Consider the following 20,218-nt stretch of genomic DNA (forward strand, 5'->3'; position numbering starts at 1 on the left):
ATAAATAATTCGTTCTTATTGCGAAATAGGAGCACTATTTATCAATCTGTAATAAAAGACGTGAGGAAATTCTGTCTTTTTTAAAGACAAAAATTCTTGAGGCGAAATACTCAAAAAGAAGTTTGTAAAAAATGAATCCGCCTCAACAATATAGAACTTATCTAAAATTTATACTTGATTTGCTATTTACTGATTATTCTGTTTGTTTTTAACAAAAATATCGTTGACGTTCTGCTTTACTTGTACGTACTTTCCTGACTGTGTTTCAATTCCAAAATTAAAATCAAATCCTGGGTTCTTCAGTTATTTATTGTTCATTTATCAATGAACAGGTTTTTTTAAAGAAAATACATGCCAAGGCGTAAAGTAGCAACAACGCTACACATTAAAACTGATGATGGTGGAAAACACCGAAAGGTTTTTTTAAATTGATAAATGAACAATAAATGACTGAAGAACCCAGGATTTGATTTTAATTTTGGTTCTGCTTTACATTCAGTCGTTTGTGGGAAATTTTCGTCGCAATTTCTCTTTTAACTTTRGTTCWTTCTATTGTGTATAAGTACTCTTCTCTTAACATTGTTGCAAGCCAACAAAACCGTTTCGAACATTCATGTACGTTTGAAGCTCAAAGGTGGCATGAAAACACCATCCGATATGATATTTATCCCATTTTCCAGGAGCACGTTGAAAGTAAATTTCAATATGAAACGTGTCGAATGTTCACCATTTGGCCGCCTAAAATTGAACTTGCAATTTTATAAAAATACCAATGTATTGCGGGAATATTTATTTTGAGACACCACACATAAATAATGCTTCTTTCCAGATTTGCACAATATTTTTTTTTCGGTTGAAAATCTCTTCTAGTCTCCAAAAACTCAAACTGCTTCAAAGCACCTCAAGTTTCCGATTGATTTTATATGGGAAAAACGTGTTAATTTGTTTATCCTTTTTACCACTTTGTCGAAACTTGGTACTAACAGAGAAACTTAAAGGGCTCATCGCGCTTTGATCGCAAAAAAAATTGCTTGAAATAGTTGAAAAATTGCCAACAAAGAGCAGAAGAACTTTGCAAACCGTTTAAGATGACAATAAAGAAAAATGTTCTGAGAGTTTGCAAATTCTATAAAAATTTTTAAACACACCGACTGATATTGAAGGAGTTTTTCGCGAGGGAAGAAAACGCGAACTTGTTCATTGCAATATGATCGAAAAACGCTCAAACCGCCCGTAAAAAGCTCATATTAAAAAGCACACTTGAGCAAGCACACACTTAGAAAGATATGACGAGGATCGAACGAAACGAACTGGTCATTTACGTTCGCGAAAAATTCTTCCAAAATATCGTCGTTTGTGGTCAACAAATGATCTGATTGAATGAAATAGATTTTTGGTCGAATCCAAATCATTTCGTTTCCGAATCCTTCCTCAAAATCAACGTTTGAACAAATAAGACAGCAATAAGTTAATGAAGACTTTTGCGATTTAAAGAAAGACCAATTTGTTCAGTACAATATGATCCAAAAGTTTTCAAATAGTTTGTAAAAAAACCCTCATAAAAATTGTAAAGCAAACGTGTATAACGCTTACGAGAAGAAAAATTATCAAAACTGCTGCGTTTCCAAGACGAAATCGAAGAAGATTAACGAAAATCGAACACCAACCCTTTTTTTTCGTGAACAAACAGGTAAAAAGACCAATTTATTGCAGAAATATTTATTTTGTGATGCCGCACAAAAATAACGTTCCTCTCAAGATCTGCACGAGGAGTTGGATTGAAACCCTCAGAAATCATCTATAATGATGATGAAACATGTGTGTAAATTATCAATATCAATAAGGTTTAATCTGCAAAATGGGCATGAGCTTATAAATATAAAAGAATTGCATTTAAATGTGGAAAAGTAGGTTTTGGGCCAGAATCCTTTGGCAACATATCTACTGTTTCGATTATTCCCCTTTTTCCGGAATTCCAGTAAAGTGAATTAGCAAGATCGAAGACATCAGAGCTTTTGCCAAAACTCAATATTTAGTGCTGTGAACTTTTTCCCGAATGCTGCCAAGTATGACAGTGGCCTTCTGGTGTTTATCAGGTCAATTTACTTGATAACCCGCGTTTCAAAAAATCCATACTAAATAGAAAGTAAATTTATTTTTAATTTAGCTTATTTTACAATACTTTTATTGAAGATAAATTTGAAATGCTATTTTTAATTTAGTGTTTGGAATAGATCGAGGTTGCCTGCTTTCTCCTCAACCTGCACAATTTTATCCAACTTTCTATCCAAATGTTTCACGTTATATTTCGAGTTGTTTTACATAAAACTGCTACGCGCCACGTTTAGCGTAATATCTCAACGACTTTCATGAATATGGAGCATTTAATTTAAACATCAAACATCCAACTAAGCTTCAGGACTGGCGTAGATTCAGTTAAATGAAGATGTATTTTTTTCCATTAAATCCACTTTGTTTTATGAATTATTTGCATATGACCCCAAAACCGCACATGGCCACAGACAGTTCTTTGCAATTACTTTTTAAGATTTGCATTTGAAATACTTGTATCAGTTTGTCGGGATTATGGATCGAAAATAATGTGTATTACACATGCAAGAAAACCAGTTTTATTGATCAAAGTGATACTTTAAAAGTCGCATAAGAAACAACGTTTATTTCTTGAGTTGGCAAAATGTCGCGAAATCAGATCGCTTTATCTTGAAAAGTGAAATTGAAGTTGGAAACGACTTTTCAAAAGTTACCGCATTTAGATAAACATTTATTTCTCTTCATAAAAACGTGTATTCCTTTGACAATGAAATATTCAGAGCATGGAATAAGAGAGATAACTTATATGATTTTTTATTATTCCTGGGGTACTCCGTGCGTTCACTAATCCAGTAATTATATTTTAACAGCTACTGGAGCTTTTCCAATTAATTATCGATTAGACGCTAAAAGATCTTCTCACTGTCCTAATTTTATCGCTTTAAAGCGCTAAACAAGCGCAGATTTTCTTTATAGCACAAAGCTGCTTTTTGGGTTCGTTTCCATCTGAACAAACTTATATTAATTTTCTTTTCAGGGCGTTGTTTTCGCGAAGTTTACCTTTGACTGAACTAAAAAAGTGGCGTTTTGGCCTTATAAAGCTTCAACAGTAAATGAAATTTTGTTTTTTTACAACTTAATTAGAATTCTGGCTTGTTCGGTAGATTCGCAAAGCAAACAGTAGCTAATTGGAAAACTGTAAATTTTCGATGAGCTAATTGTTTAAAAGACTTTAATATTTGGGATTAAACAATGGATGCGACCTCAAACACAAATTAGGGTTTATAGAGCTTAAACTGTCGTCTACTCCATTTAATGCCTGCAAGCATGTTTTATAGCTGTTCGCTTCCAAAAGAGAAGAAAGCCTGACCCAGATTTAGCACTAAGTTTAACATTTAATCATTGGGTTCAGTTCTTGAAACGCCCGTTTTTCTAGTGAGGAAAAAAGACTTACTAGTTAACCATTGATTAGAGTCTGGTCATTAGGGTCAGAAGCATCAACTTGATCATAATTTATGGCCAAATGAAGCCAATTTACATTGCATACAGTTGGCGAATTTAAATTTAAATGTATGATTTGTATTAGCAGCACTATTGACCAATAGTCATTCGTTTTCTATCTAGTCTAAATATTGATGTTTCGTGTTTGGTGTTAATAAATAATGCAATTTCTGGGAATAACGAGGAAAAATCAACTGGATAATTGTCCAGATTAGCTCGTGCAAAATAAATAGCCTTGACGGGTAATAAATAACTGAAGCCAAACCCCAAACCGCTATCGCTGAATTAAAATGTATTCGTTCAGGTGAAAAAATGTTGATCAAATCGATACTGGTGGGCAGAAACTTTCAGCCCATTGAGAGCGGGGGAATTTCGATTGTATTTGGATATTTTCCTTTCAATCAATCTTTATCTATCAAAAAAAAACGGGCACTTTTCCATTTTGAAGCATCTAGTGACCCAGTAACCTTTGTCCTCGTCCATATAATAAAAGCACTATCAGGGATCGATTTTGCAACAAAACACTCCTTCCGGTTTAGAGAAAATCGAGGGACTGGCCGATTTCCGTTTGTTTCTGTAAGACTAAAGATTAAGGAATATTTTGCCCAAGTCAGGATGGAAGGAAATAAATACAATTTAGCTAATAACATCGAACAAAGCATCAATTTTATATTGCTCTATCGAGCCTTTTTTCATTGAATCACACCGATCTGTAGGTACAGCAAAAAAAGATGTTTTCAATCGTTTCCCTTGCTCCCTCAACTGGAACAGCTTTTATCGGATTTGTCCGATTTTCGGAGTGATTTTGAACCTTTCTGTCTGGATTAATAAAAAAATCAGTGGATAAGCACCGAATTTATTGCTAGACGGACTGGGGATAATATGAAAATATTTATCGGATTTCAGTATTTTGCAATCTAATTTTCAGGAACCGAAGGAAAGAATCTATATTTCAGTCAGGTAGTAAAGCTTTTTAGTCAAATTATTTTCGGGCAAAGTTCTCATTACAAAACTACACTGGATTAGACATGTTCCGTTCTACCAAAAACACTTGAAAGAGCATTTTCAACATCTTAGATTTTGGATAGTTAAATTAAATTGATTTATTTTAATAAGGGTTGCAGATATGGAATATTTAAGTGAGCTTTAAATGCCTCTAGATTTAAAAAATCGAATTTAAAAATTGCAGAATAACTTGCTTACTTTTTTGTTACGAAGGTTAATTTTCACACAAAAATGCGTAAAATGAAGCTGTTGTTCAAGCTCTGAATTAAAACCCCAAATTTTATTTAAGTGATTGATGTTTTATGGAATTTAAAAGTGAAAACTCAGCATTGCTTCGGGTTCATCACGATAAATGTCCCCTCTTGTGATAAATAGATCTCCCATTTCTGCTCTCGTTGAGAAAGTTTCTGTCTAAAAGCGCTTTTGATATCATATCAGAATTCAAGCGAAAAAGTTTTACTTTACTCGAACTTTCCTTTATAAGAAGATGATAGACATAAGGGTGGTGCGTATTGACTGGGAGCGTTATCCAATAAACCTTTCGGAGCGGATTAATAAAAAATCAATCGATTCGTAGAAAGTTTATTGCAAGATAGCAAGGAAAAGGTTGATAAATTCAGTAAGAATTTTCAGATTCTTTGAGTAGTTTTAACTGCTTTTTGCAAAAGCGCTGATATGAGCTGAGTGGAAGGTATTTCAAAATGTTCTTGAAAGTGTGCTACAGTCTTCACTAAACCAGCGAAAGCATGAGGTAAAGAAACGTACAATTTTATTGGTAAAATTAAAAAATAATGATCATCTTGTAATTTTCTCGCTAGTATTTGTGATAAAAAATAATCCCAATTCATCTGGTTGAAGCGCTTTCAACTTTTAGACCAGTTTTAGACTGAAAATATTTTTCGGTGGTTTGTAGCAAAATGTATTTAAAATGTCCTTAATGTTCAAACCCTTACGGCTACGAAAACTCCCAGGATGAACATTACTTTTGAATTACCATTAGAATTCATCTGAATATTGCTCGAAACATCCCCCTTATCTCGTGGAATGATTTATTAATTTTAATGTTACTTTTTGGCAAAATATGCAAATAGGTGTAATTCCAGACCTCAAAGATTGGGTTTCGCGACTACTCCTGTTCCGTATAATGCGCCCCTAGCATAAAATCTGCCTTATTTGAATTCGGATTCCTCCTAAGAATAATATGGTTGAAAAGCAGAGCCGAGTTACTTGAATCGTGAACAAACAGGGTGTTAACGACGGAATCAATTTTATGATGATAAAGAAAATATGGTAAGGTCGTAATTTATAAAACCGGATGAAAATGCACATATTTCGAGATGTGTTAATCTCGGGCACCCACATCCTCAGCCTGAAAATAACACTCCTCAAACCTGCACTGTATTGCTCCTATTTATTTTACACCGACGTAAAATGGGCGAAAATAGTGCAGGTTTCGGGAGTGTTATTTTCAGACTCAACCCAGCTGATGAAGGTTAATAGGCTCGAAACCGGACCAGAGGGTTGATAAAATTAATCCGTAGATGCTCTACATATATACTGAAACAGAGTTTATCCAAAATCAATGCCCTTGCTTCCACCTGGATAGCTTAATTCACTGGGAAATTGGCCGTTCCACTGTACATAACACGATGGCTTTAAAAAAGTTTCCGGAAATTAATTTATTCTATTAAGGTTTGACATGATAAATGACTAGCGTATCTGGATTGAACAGAAAATGTGCAGAAAATATACTTTTTGCGTGTAAATCGTAATTATGAAATCGGAAAAGGGCGTCATACACGGCCGTTCTTTATCGTGATTTTTTCCAAAGATTAATTGGCCTCACGTCGTCTGTTTGGTTTGGTTTTATTACAACACTGTCTCAATATCAGGCAAGTGAAACTAGAGGAAGCAATATAGTTGAAATCCAGCCATCTGGCACTAAAGCTCGTGCTCGTAAAAGTCAGTTTATGAGAGTCAGTTACTGACCACGTTATCAGCCAATTGGAGGAACGGCATTGACGTTGACCTAGATTTTTTGGGACGTTTTTCTCTCAAAGTAACACGGTGGATCGAGAGAGATGTTTCAACTTTCACGATGTAGGGCTCTTAAACTGCCGAAAGTTGATTGATGCGAAGAAAATGGTTCATTGAACAATTAGCATTAGTTGCCTTTGCCAGAAAGAAAAAACAATATATTTTAGGGATTTTTATTACTGTTATGAATGCAATAACCGTGGATATATGAAGCGTAAATTGGACATTCATTGCGAGAAAATTTATCATTTTTAAAGAGAAATAGTCCAGGCATTTAATGAAAAAAGAACCGGAGAGGCAGGTTGCAACTGTTGTGAGAAGCCGGGAAATTGTAAATTTTTGGTGTGAAATCAGGTGTGATTAATAGCTTCTTAATACTATTGCCGTTTCGGGTAACATTATTATCTGCTAGATCCTTAAGGGAGAACCAGACTAGAGTTTTAAATGTTAAGATGGAGAATAGTCGGAAAAAGAGTGCGCTCAAATTGGAAAAAATAATATAGAGACTGAATCTGGCAATTTTAGTAAACATATGTTTAGTAATTAGTTATTTTTTCCAAATATAAACTTTTCCAAAACCACTTTCAATATTTTTAGTTTTCCTTAGAAGTGCAATATTGAAATTTTCTTCAATTTTAGAGAGAGAACTTCAACTTTAGATTACCTACATGATTTTTGTATTATACCAACCAGAATGGCCGAATACATTTTATTGCAAAGTTTGATTTAGTTGTTTAAATAACTGGGAGGAAATAAATTGCAAAAAATCAGAACTTTCGCCGATTTATTTCATGTTCCAAGTTTTTAAACGAATTTAAAGTAGGCACCAATTATTGAATCTTGTTTCAAATTAACCTTATCTCAAATTTCTTTCTATATTAAAAATATCAATTGTGCGGCTCGATATTTTGGATATCCTGAATAATATTTATTTGGTAAATTTTATTATTACGTCTAAAAGTATGAGTCAGTCAGATTACATAAGACTTACTTAATTACTTAAGACTTGCATACATTTACTATTTATTCGACATTTTTTAGCAATACTTCCTGGAAGTGTTATTACTAACAAAAATGTATTTGTTTTGTACATATTATGTTACTTTATTTAAATTCCATACTTACTTAGCGTATTCCAAACTATTCGATATTTTCAATTATTATCCGTTAAACTTCCTACTAACATAATAACATTACATCTTCCATCGCTATTGCGGAACCCTCAACAAAATAAATTGATTGTGTTAATTGCCATTAGGACAATTATAATCATTTATTGCAGATATTTGATATGCAGATTAATGTGGTTATACAGAAGATTATAGTTATGATATTTAACATTTTCAATAAGCCGATGCATCAATATGTATCCGCTTCGCTATCAAACACGTCTTATATAAGAAATACTTGATTCGTTTTGATAAGTAATTTATTTACGCTCATATTCGTATTAGCATTATATCAAAACTATTTTTGCTACTATCGCGGCTTCTTAATTTATTAATTTAATTGTGAGTGCATGTTTGAATGTAAACGTAAAAATTATGAAATCAAAACCAGTAACGTAAACTTATATTTTATTTTTCAATTATCAGAAACATACAATTTTATTGATAAAAAAACGTTTTTATGTGTTTGTTATAGTAAAACTTTTCTGGTTATTTTGTTTAGAGTAGATATTGATTTATAGGCCCTTTCGCATATCTAGAGATTCTTCAAAAAATAAATTTAATAAGCGTGTGGAAATGGTTTTTTTTGGGCTTATTAACTGGGTTACGAAATAAATTTGAAACATATCTTTTTTATGTACAATTTATTTTCTATAATGTTTTTCTTAGGTTAAGTTCATATTTGTTGAAAAATAATTTTGCTATCTTACGAAACATCAGTCAAAAGATAATTAGAACTTTTGTGAATCAGCGTTCGTCTCAAATATGACCGATGCGAATTTTGTAATTTATATCTCTCAAACGTCTCAGCATGTATTCGGAAGATTCATAGAATAATTTTTCCAAAGCAAACTCCAGTTTAATTGTGATTTTAACAGCCAATAAAATTTTCATCAGAAATTTTTTAATATATTGGGGCATTATTCCTGAGTGCAGTGTTAATCTTTTTCAAATCATTAGTCTGAGGATCACCACTAAACAATGGTTTTTGGCTTTATTTAAGATCGAATTCACGTAGAGTTAACCACAGAAAATTGCAAGTTATTAAATGCTTTTGACTTGAAAATGCACTTACAAGTGAATGATCTTCACCGCTCCATTGCACGAATTTTCTTCAAAAAGGTTTTTTCCAAACGAAATGAAGCTAATTACCTCTCATGAGTCTGAAAAATGGAAAACAATCTCCCTTAAAAAATATTCTGTCATGGTTAGTTAGTTTGGATTCGGTTGGGTTAGATTGTTTGCGTTATTTTGGGTTCTAATTCACCTTTAATTGAGGAACTATTCAATTCCATTCCGATCTGAGAATTCGGCTTGTCTTTGAAGCTGTGAAAGTGATGGCTTTAATTAAATTAAATTTATTTGGCTCCACATTGATGAGTCCAAATGTGTTGAAACTGGCCTCATGTTCAACTTACATTATTATTATTATATTCTTTTCCTTCCTGGGTTTCAGTCAAAGTGTGATATATATATTTTTTTTAAATTTTTATCGTAAATATCGCTGCTCAAGTTGATTTGCCTTAGAATGGCAAAAACTTGATTTTTCTGCTGAAAGTTACAGTAGGTATTATCGGACAAATTTCCGGCAACTTTCTCGCAAATAAATAATTAAGCAGAAGTGCGTCAGAACAAAAATTAATGCGTTATTTATACTTGGAAGGAATGCTCGCTTTCTACTCCCACGGCTTTATGAATTATTGGCCATCATCGAGGAATATGAATTTTTCAAAAGGTTTGCTCTAAATAATTCCTGTTTTCTTATGCTTAACTTCAAAACATCCCCAGGAAAAACTGAGTGACTGTTGGGCACATCCAAAGCAATAAGTAATAATCATAAAACACGCGCACTTGAGCAAATTTGGACTTTATCGATTGATTAAATAAGCGTTTTTTCTGGCGACAATGCCAGCATTCAATGAGAAGTTTGCCATTATATTCTTAATAAAATCGATCGAAAGGTTTTCATTTACCTAGTTTGCGACATTGAAATGATTCGAGGAAATTAGAAGCGTTGAAAGGCTTTAAAATCAACCTTGTCGCAGCACATTGTTAAAGGAAAATTGCATTGTGGTGAACACTGTTTGGATTGCTTTCAGCCAGACGTGTCATTTGGGAAATTTCAGGATTTAAAGAACATTTATTGGCCTGGTAACAAGAGAAAAATTCTGAGGCGAACGGTCTGAATGGAATAGCAAAACTATGTAAAGTTTGACTTAGGATTGGTCCAGTAGAGTTAAGTTTGCAATAAGGAAACACACGAGTTTTTTTACTCAGACTCAAACATTCATTCAAGTCTTTAGATATCAACATGTTGTGCCAAGTGGGGCGAAATTTCCTACTCTCGAAATTGCTAAGAGTAAATTAATATGAACGGAAACGTAAAATAAACACGAAGCACACGCCGTATCCATTTCATTTCGTACTAACCGAGACTGGCATTGGGCATTTATAGAAACTCCTCGAAAATTTGATGTCGAGAGGAGGATGGAAAAAGTGTCTTATCAAAGAGCAACGTCGACTGTCGGAAAGAGCCCAATTCTAAAGACATGATGACTCTGCTTTTTTTCCTTTTACGCCCTTCTTTCTTTTCACAGTTTGTTTTCTTGATGGGTCTAATTGGTCGGTAGAAAAGTAATAAGTCGTGAAAGAAGTGTCGGGGGAAAAGTAAATGATCAAGGCGCAAGCAAACTGAAGAAAATGTTCTATTTTGGAAAAAAATTCCGATTGAATAGTTGTCTGTTTTAGTCACTACCATCAAACAAAACTTTAATATCAAAAAGTTGCTCATGACAAGCGGTATTCAAATGGCTAAAACCTAACAAATGCTTAATTAAAACTTTCAAAGCTTCGCTCAAAACTACCGGCTTTAATTCGAAATCAAAGTCAATTTACTCCAAACATTCAGAAATGCCCAACCGGGAAACTTCTGCGAATATCGCTATTTGTAATTACCTCCAGCTTTTCCTCTCCTTTTGAACAGGAGCTTCTAACAAGCAATTATTTCTCTTTGGAAAACAAACAAGAAAAGAAAACTGAAGTTATGTGGGCCGTAACGGTGGTAGTGTATAGGCAACTGAAATAAATTCAAGAGAAAAGCGACTGTAGTTTTCCAGTGATATTTGGAAAAGAGTGAATAAAAAGAGGTAATCTGAAGATGCCTATTTAATGGAAAATATAGTGATTCAAGGGTCAAAAAACTAAGTTAATTAGTTTTTAGTACTTAATTCTGAAAAGGACTTAACCGGGAGTTTATATGCCAAAAGTTCAAAAAATCAATTGGGACCTGAGGAATGAAAAAGTGGTTCAACTCCCGCATAATCCAGACGAATATGATACTAATGGTTTTTTTTTGGGTTTTTAGGCCGTCGTTCGGTAGAATTTCTTCCTGACGTTTCGCAAGCACGAGTGGCTTGCATCTTCAGAAGTGGTTTGCTGGAAGAGTGTAAGCGTTCAAGCAAACCACTTCTGAAGATGCAAGCCACTCGTGCTTGCGAAACGTTAGGAAGAAATCCGAACCGACTACTACCGAACGACGGCCTAAAACCCCGAAAAACCCATTAGTTTCATGATACGATTAATTAGTCAGCAGCAACTGAATTCACCCTCAATACCACCAGCACCCTCCCAGCTTATTTCCTGCAAAATATATTTAAATCTATGCTTTCTAGTGCTTCAAATAATAACAATCGCGTTGCACCATCATCAATCCCTGCAAGCCAAATGATCGATTCATGTGGCCTTCAAAATAATTAATTTTAATTTGCTCACCTCAATTCCACTCTACACTCACCGAAAATTCGACGGTCACTGTCCCCGGCACAGGTTGGCTAGAGTATGAAGCAAAATTGCGCCTACTTGGCCGTTTTATGCCTCAAATTTATGTGATCCGACTCAATATTGAGCGCACGTCTTGGCTGTAGCTGTGCTACTGTAGCTCACAGCGTCCCCATACGTAGGTCGTAGCTGATTGAGGAAGTTTTGTCAAAGAGAACGCCATGTAGGCAGGATTAAACAAAGAGATTTGTATGAGGTTCTAATAATAGCGAACAGTTGGTTGTTATCACTTATCCAATCTAGACGGGGACGCACATAATTTACTAGTGTATGACACACATGTGAGTAAAAGTGAATATTTTGGGGATGTTATCCGTAGGTTGACTGTGTTATTATCAGTTTTTTTCTAAGAGGAACCGTTTATTCACTCGTTCTGCCCTCTAGTGTTCAGCACAACACAAAATGTAAACAGTGTAGATGATTTTCCTTTTTAATCAATGGAAAATCTGCCATCTTGGCCTGTAGATGGCCCAACAGCTTTTATTGATTAGCAAATCGGGAGGTTTAGAGGCGGAAGTCTCATGTTGGCTCTGAACGCTAGAGGGCTTTGCCGTGGGAAACTTGATCGGGAGCTGAAAAGTTCGGAAAAGGCGTTTTGAGCTGGAAATTTTAAAAAACTTTCTCAAGTATTCTCTCAAGACAAAGATGCATAAAGATGAAGATGACTGGCGCTAAACCGTTGCTTTACAACTGCTGTTTTTGGGATGAGCTTTCTCCATATGGAAATGAATATATTTTTACGTGGGGCGTTCTGGAAGCACATTTATTTCTGCCCTTCAACAATAATGCTTTTTTCGCGTGATGACACGCCATAAAACTATCGATTTTCTATAACGTGAAGACACCTGTTCGGACGGGCGTAAGGACATTCCTTCCATTCGCTCTAATGGAAAACCGAACAGGGAATTCAATCACTACTCCCTCCAGAAGGTTTTGTTTAATTTCATAATAATCCACCAACAGTGCACAAAAATATTCCTAAATTAAAATGCGTTGAAACATTTCTTTAGTTTTTTTTAATTGTCATGTAAGAAATGTAAAGTGGGGCGTTTGCAACCCCGACCCTCAAATGTATGTTTTTTCCTCAAAATTATAAGTTAAGTGGAGGATCGATGTTGTTCTGAGCAACGAACATCATGAATAAAGGATGTGGCAATCGACTAAAGCTCTGGGTAATCAATCAATTACTCGTTATTATGGGCGCTTGGGCTTTGATTATTGATTGGGTTTGCTTTGTGAATTATCCAAACTTTCTCATGATTTAGTGACTAATCGGAAAATTGTATTGATTATTGAATAGTCTACTGTGTATTGTGTGGTTTGAAACTGATAGAGGATAAATTGAGGAGTTTATGGAAAATATTTTTTTGACCAAATACGATGTGTAAGTTGGCAAAAAAATATTTTGTTTTTTTGGCTCAATATTTCAATGATGGAGTAAAAATATTCCACTTTGAGAAGACGTTTTGGAGAGGTAAAATCTAATAAAATGTGATTTTGTTCTTTTGAAACATCTCGTTCGAGGGTAAATTTGCGGTTTTATGGAAAATTATTTTTTGCGCAAAACTCCCAAATACGGTCTCGCGTTGGCTAAATGGTTTTTTGTTTTTTAGCGTACAACTTTGGCTTTGAGAAGACATTTTGCTGGACATATTCGAAAAAAATGTGATTTTATTTTTTGAAAAAGTCGTTTGCGGGTAAATTTGTGGATTTGTTTATTTTATATATTTATTTGAATTCCTACATGCTCTAAGTCTTCAATAAATCGTACTGGCATTAAAGTTTTTAGTGCAAACTCGTGACTTTATTCATTTTATTGAAATACATTTTCACCATCGTTTGGAGACTTCTGACTCTAATAATATTGAAAGTTTCATAAAAAGCGCTCAATTAAGATCGATCTCAAAATGGATTGTTTTTACTCAAATATGCTCTCATTTGTTAAATTTTGCATTTTCCCACGAAGCGAACAGAAAGTTGAAAGTTTCACGATCGTTAGCAGATAGTTGACGAGAAAAATGCTGAAGATGTCATAAAAATCGTGCAGAATCCTGATTGGTTTGGTTTTTAGTAAATTAAAGTTTTTATGCAACTGTGCTCTTTTCTTAAAAAAATAATCCAGAATCTTAGTTTTTGCCAGCTGAATTAACATCGGTCTCAAAATGGATCGCTTTTATTCAAATGAGCTCTCATCTTTAAAATTCTGCATTTTTCAAACTAAAGCACGCAGAAAGTTGAAATTTTAGCCGTCTTCAGCACATACTTGACTAGAAAGTTGTTGAAAGTTTCATAAAAATCGTGCCGAATCCTGATTCTTACCAGTTTAGTAAATGTCGCTCTTGGAATAGATGCTTTTACTGTACTTCGCTCTTTTCTTTAAAAATTCACCGCTTCCAAATTAATAGCAGAAGCTACTCAAAAATCTCACCCTCTTTAGAAAACACTTGGCTCAAAGGATCCAAAGAGTTTTATAAAAATCATATAAAAACCTGATTTTTCTCAGCTTAGTAAACACGGGCTCGCAAAATTAGGGAAGCGGTCTCATAAGGCATGTTATAACGGAACTGCGGTCCCTTTTTTAAAGATTGGCAGCAGCCAAACTGGATTGAGCATCATTCTGAAACTTTTTTCGATCTTTCGACAACTGACTAATAATTCTGAAAGTTTCATAAAAATCGCCGAATAATAAGTGACAATAATAAATTGCTGGTTTCGGTAGTTTTATTTCGAGCTAAACCCAGTTAATGAGAACTAATTGGGCACGAATCCGGTCTGCGGATGCCTGAAATTAACACATCTAGAAATCTGTTTAGACTTATAAATGCAGCATGTATTTTAAAAAAAGCATTCGCCAAAGTTGCGCAACGTTTCATTATAATAAATGGCTGGCATCTTCAGATGTAATTGCTTGCAAGTTTCTTAAAGCAATATCGACAACTAAGTACCTTCTGTAACAGACCGCAATCAACTAAAGGCTTTTACCAAATAATTAAAATCTATTTTACTACCGAAAAGCGGAATTTCGAAATATTACCATCCCAATGGATTTCATGAATATAAATGAGAGCCTCAAATGATAAAAGCTTTAGACGTCTGTTTCCTAATGATACCATCAGAATTCATATGGCAGATATTTGTCATTGATAAAGTGAGATATTATGACACGTGTTTTCGCTTTTGCTCACGCAATAGTAATTTGGTAATGGGCGAGCCGGAATAATATTTATTCGAGTCCAAAGGTGCATTTTCACCTTATCAGGGCACGGCCTGAGCTATAACTATAAGCTCGCAATATCTGTGCTATTAATATTTTTCCATAAAACTCCTCAACTTTTGTCGATTCAGTCGCATTATATTGCATGGATGGATATGCAGGAGAATAAAGATCCGAAAGGTTGAACGACTCCAGAAGATCTTTGCTTTCTTATTGTGCTCTTACGGAGCAGTGGCCATCGCAGTTTTGTATTATTTATTCTGGAGGAAAAATATTCGATAGTCTGGGTTTGCGCTGATCTTTTCCTACGTCCCGTTCCGCTGCATTTTGAGCTAATGGCGTATATCATTTGGTGCTTGGTACGCCAAGTAATTGGAGTCATTGTCGCCTTTCTGGCTTGCTTGGATAATGCGGAATTTTCCGCTGTTTTTCCATCCAATGTCTTGATCACTAACTTGATCTTGCCTCTCTCATCACTAAGTAATCGTGCGCAAAGAAGCAGTTTTTCGATTAACTGCTAATTAAGCTGCCATTAATCTAGTTGTATAGAGCAGGTAAAATCTAGGCGGCAGAGACTTAATTAAAATTTAAAATCATCGCACAACACCAACCCCGGGAAATAAAAGGCTGAACGCTTCATTAAGCTGGCAGGTTTCATGTCAGTAATTAGAGCATTCAGGAAACCTGGTAAGGAAATTTTGTAGTTGGAAATTACGAGACCAGTTTTCCACTTTTTGGGAAGGTATATGTTCATTGCGAACATTTTATCGCTTTGCCTACAATGTGATTGGTTTAAATCCACCATTTTATTGCATTCCAAACGCAATATCGCCCCATTTTCACGGAATATCCACACGCTCAGTATCCGGCTAATATTTACCCAACCCGTTATTAGATATCAACTTGATGGGTAATGTTTGCGTTCACTCCTCTTTGTTTGGCCTGATTTTCTCATAAATGCCACAAATTGTATTATCTGGCCACCTACGTCACGTTATCTATAATTAAACGACCAACTAAACATACAGTGCGTGAAACTACTGTTTAACATGCAAAGTTACTGCGAACTTTGAATGAGTTGTTTTTTGAAAGTTAAAAAAACGTGTATTTAAATGCAGATGAAATTGTCAAAGTGAGATTCAGAAGAGAAAGTGAGATTTTAAACAAAACCTGCACAATTTATTGATTGGTTAGTGAAAAATTAATTTAAATAATTAAATTTTTAATTTTCACCCGAATTAATTAATTAATTAGGGAGAAAAATTAAAAAAAAAAATTGAGGGCACAATCTCTCAAATAAAATGTATCTTCGTCAATCCTAAACAGGCTGTAAACTTTTTCTCTAAAGATTCGATTTTCTTCATGTTTTTTTTGTAAATTTGCATCCCTCTTAGTTCGGCCTCTTACGGCCATTCTTCAAATTCTCTAGTTTGAATTTCACCATTTTTCATCTTAGAGAGTTTTTGATGCATAATTTTGAGTGCAATTTATATTTCATGTAAGTTTCCTTTTCCTTTGGACACTAATTTGGATTTGTGAAAAACGAAATAACGCAGATTTGCAATTTTTCATTTCTGAGTTTTTCAGTACTATGCAAACCAAAAAAAAGAAACCTCATTCTTAATAGCAAATAATTATCAAACTAACCTTGGAAGGAAGCATTTCAAAATGGATTGCAGACGAAAAAAATTGAACGGCTGTAGTAAAATGCCATTTCTCGGCCCGCATTAAGATACGTTTTAATATTTTGCTTGAAAACAGTCAAGCTGTTTAAAAAATTACTGAAGAAAATCCAGTGGAGAAGCATATTTCAGAAGAATCCAATTATTTTCGAAAATTGATAAAATATTGCATCAACGCCTTTCAATGACGATAATACTCCCACAAAATTTCAGCATTCTAAATCTTTTCGTTTCTAATAAGAAACATGTTAAAATCATTGACAATCCGATATCCCTTTAATGGTCGAGTTGAAACCGTTTTATATCAAACTATTTGCTTTTACAAAGAATACCCTCAGATGTTTCAACTTAATTTTGAAACACCCTGTAGATGGAATTAATTCGGCTAAAAAAATAATTAATCTGTTTATGTGCATTGGAAAGAATAATGAAGGCTAAATGTGAGCAGATTGATGGAAATTGGGATTAGTTTATCTCGAAAGTTTCGAATATTTTAAAATGTCGATGTTTTAGATGCAAATAAATGTCCGTTTTAGTAAATTAATTTGTAACTACTTTCGAATCAATCAAAAATGTTTCTACATTGAATGCAAAAAATCTACAAAAATGTACTTTTTAACTAAAAGTTTTTTAAAGTATGTTTGCGATGTTTAAAATTTCGGACACATTTGGAATTGGATAAGAATACATTGAATAATTTCGTATTTTTTTAAAACACGTAGGTATACAATAAGCTACTTTATTACATTTTCAAGACGCCACTGGTTGCCATCCTGTCTGCCAAATCACCTTTTTCTTCTTTAACTAGTTTTACTAACTCGAACTATCTTTCCACGGTTTTTTTCACAAATTATTGTTTAAAGGGCCCACGAAATATACCCTGCATTTAACATACTTGGCCTGACTATTCTTTCGTGCGAAAAAACTATTATGAACATGGGCCAACAGATTTTTCAGCACGTTCATTGCAATATCCGCGTGAAAAATATGTTTAGACAGATTTTTCCAAATTTTAAATTCAAATGAAATGAAAAATGAAAAATTCAAAAGGCGCTTTTACAGTCACACTTTGGGATGACTCAGGGTTTTTTTTTGTCAAAATTTGGGGTTTTGCTCGCAAAAACTAATTTAGATCCTTGATAAATTGCACTCTGTCTCAATAACAAAATGAGTAATTTTTGGGCGTTGGATTTTGAATAATTTCAACCCACAGATGGTAGAGGTTTTTCCTATGTTTGCACTGTTTCTTGGAGGCTTGCTACATATGAAAACACTTATTTTTATTGTATGATTTTTTGGGGATTCTGTTCGTCTGACGATTATTTTATTATGCAGTCTCTTTCAACATACTGCCTAATACATGCACCCCTGTTTCTCTCTTAAAAAATTATATCTGAAAGTTTTCTTTTTCCGTCGTGTCGATGTTCTGCTACAAAAGAGCCAGAACTTGATAATGCTCTATTTGGAGCAAAAAATTTGAATTGCAGATCGGGGGATGCGTAAAATGGAGAAACGAAATGAATATTTTTTCGATGGGATTATTTATTGTCTGGCATAGAAAAGATAATTTAATTCGAACTTGTTGAACGAGTCTGGAAGTTGATTGCGTGAAGCCAGACTGGCCGACGCCAGACCGAGTCATCCTTTTATTTTCCCCGGGGATATAAAGATTTTCGCAAACTTGGTTTATTGTCTCTATTACAGATTTTTATCTGTGGCAATCGATTTGTTTGCCGTTTTATTACCCTCGTCCTTTTTATGCAAGTTCTGTAAAATAACTCTGTTACATTTTGAATCCCTTTAAAGTACCGTTAAATTGAGCGAATGATTTCAACATTTGCAAATAAGTTAATGGCAAGATTATTTCATAATTAATTGTTGTCACTTACCGGTTCCAACGTGGTTGTCTTTTGATTCCTCTTGATTGTCTTCATTGATTTTCTGATCCTTACTTTCGTTTTCATTAGCTGTTGTCGATGTTTCCTTGCTTGTATTACAGCCCATGTTGGCAGGGTTTTTCCCGTGAGAAGCGCTACAAATCCTGTTTATATCCTAAATAGCAAATTCATTCAAAAACCGAGAAACCGGCGTATCTAATCACTCACACCCTGTACAAATGAATGTCCAAACTCACGCGCAATTCGACTACCAGGCAGAGACAATCTGCAAGCAATTTTGCAAGGTTTTATTGATGAAAATTGTTGATCTGCCGCCTTTTATCCAGCTCAATCCTTTGTTCCCGATATTCACCCTCACGAATTAAATTCCGGACTACGCACCCCCTGAATCGCGATCAAACAAGGGTGTTTCTCCCAACTATTTCATTTAAAATTGTTCCTGCCACTTTCGGGACTTGCGCGTCTGCTGAACATTTATTATTTTTTATTATAAGGACGGTTTGGGAAAAATGCCCGTTCTTACTCACAAGTTGATGACTCACGAATATTTTCCCGTCAAACCTTAAATGGAATTTTGTGCTTTTCTTTATTACCCTCATAACCGTAGGTTTACATTTTCGCTTGCAGGAATTTTCAATTGATTTCTTTTTGGCAACCAGTGATGCAAAAAGGCAAATGTATTATTTTTTTATTCATTAAACCGTTTTCAATTAAATATCGGTTAATCACCCCAAGAAGCGTGATTTAAATTGTTTCAATCTACGAATAGATTAGCTGTGGTTCAAGTTGTAGCTTCAAAGTCGGCATTTTAACTGAAAATTTTTCTTGCTCAAAAACCGAAAACTTCCAATATTTCGCATCTAAAGCGTCTTGCAAATTTTTATTTTTACTCTTTGCATTCTTCGGCTTCTTGAGATGAAAATGATGTAAAATTCGATGCATTTGAGATAATTGATTTGTCTTCACAATTTCGGTCAGAACTGAAAATTTCACATGCGTGCTTTTTTAGATTAATTTATTGCTCTTTTCAATGAACTCGTTGGATTCTTTGCTACCTCTAAATGAAAATTATGTAGAATTTGAGGCATTTTGAGGAAACTCAATTTTTTTCAAAAATCCACCCCCACCATTATGAAAATTTCGGTCAAAACTGAACATTTCACATGAGTGTTTTTTGAGTTCAATGGATTGCTTTTGTCGCAAGAAGCTCCCCAATATGCGCATATCAAGTATTTGGCTCTATAATAAGGAAAATATTGTCGATTAACGATCGCAAACGCTCGAAAATTGCTGAAAATGAGCGGAAACTGTGAAATATTTTGGAACTGAAGCTCCGCGTTCTTTTTTTAATGAGCTTGTTGCATTCTTCGCTGTCTTCGGATGAAAATTATGTGAAATTCGAGGCATGTTGAAAAAAATCCTTTTTTTAAAAAAATCGACCTCCACCCTATTGAAATATTCGGTCTTAACTAAAAAATTTACATGCGTGTTTTTTTAGCTAAATTTATTCTTTTCGACCTAAAAAACTCCCAACTGCACTTTCTAAAGTGCTCGGGTTTATAATGAGGAAAATATTGTAGGTTAAAGATTGGAAACCCACAAAACCCGCTCAAATTGAGCAGAAAAGGTCAAATATTTCGCATTTGAAGCTTCTAGTGCTTTTTCCAATCAGCTCGTTGCTTCCTTTGTCGCCTTCAGATCAAGATTATGTGGAATTCGAGGCGTTTTGAGAGAATTCCTTTTTTTTCAAAAAATTTTCGAAGCGTGTTTTTTTAGCTCAATTGATTGCTTTCGACCTAAGAAGCTCCCAATATGCACGTTTAA

The 20,218-nt window shown here is 34.4% G+C and overlaps 1 protein-coding gene across 2 annotated transcripts in view; it reads right to left on the reverse strand.

The window, feature by feature from the left end:
• The window catches only part of LOC109541491, a gene marked incomplete in the record, with an annotated part of 32,147 nt that extends 13,364 nt beyond the window's left edge, over positions 1 to 18,783 (reverse strand). The window contains 2 exon segments of one of the 2 annotated variants that reach the window (XM_048669462.1): positions 18,386 to 18,548; positions 18,602 to 18,783. In XM_048669462.1, coding sequence (XP_048525419.1) covers positions 18,386 to 18,500 — 115 coding nt within the window. 2 annotated transcript variants of the gene reach the window in all.
• Positions 18,784 to 20,218: the final 1,435 nt, after the last annotated feature.

This window comes from Dendroctonus ponderosae, unplaced genomic scaffold (genome assembly GCF_020466585.1).
Source record: "Dendroctonus ponderosae isolate FM_Combo_2020 unplaced genomic scaffold, Dpon_F_20191213v2 Dpon_F_20191213_8, whole genome shotgun sequence".
NCBI classification, from domain to species: Eukaryota; Metazoa; Arthropoda; class Insecta; order Coleoptera; family Curculionidae; genus Dendroctonus; species Dendroctonus ponderosae.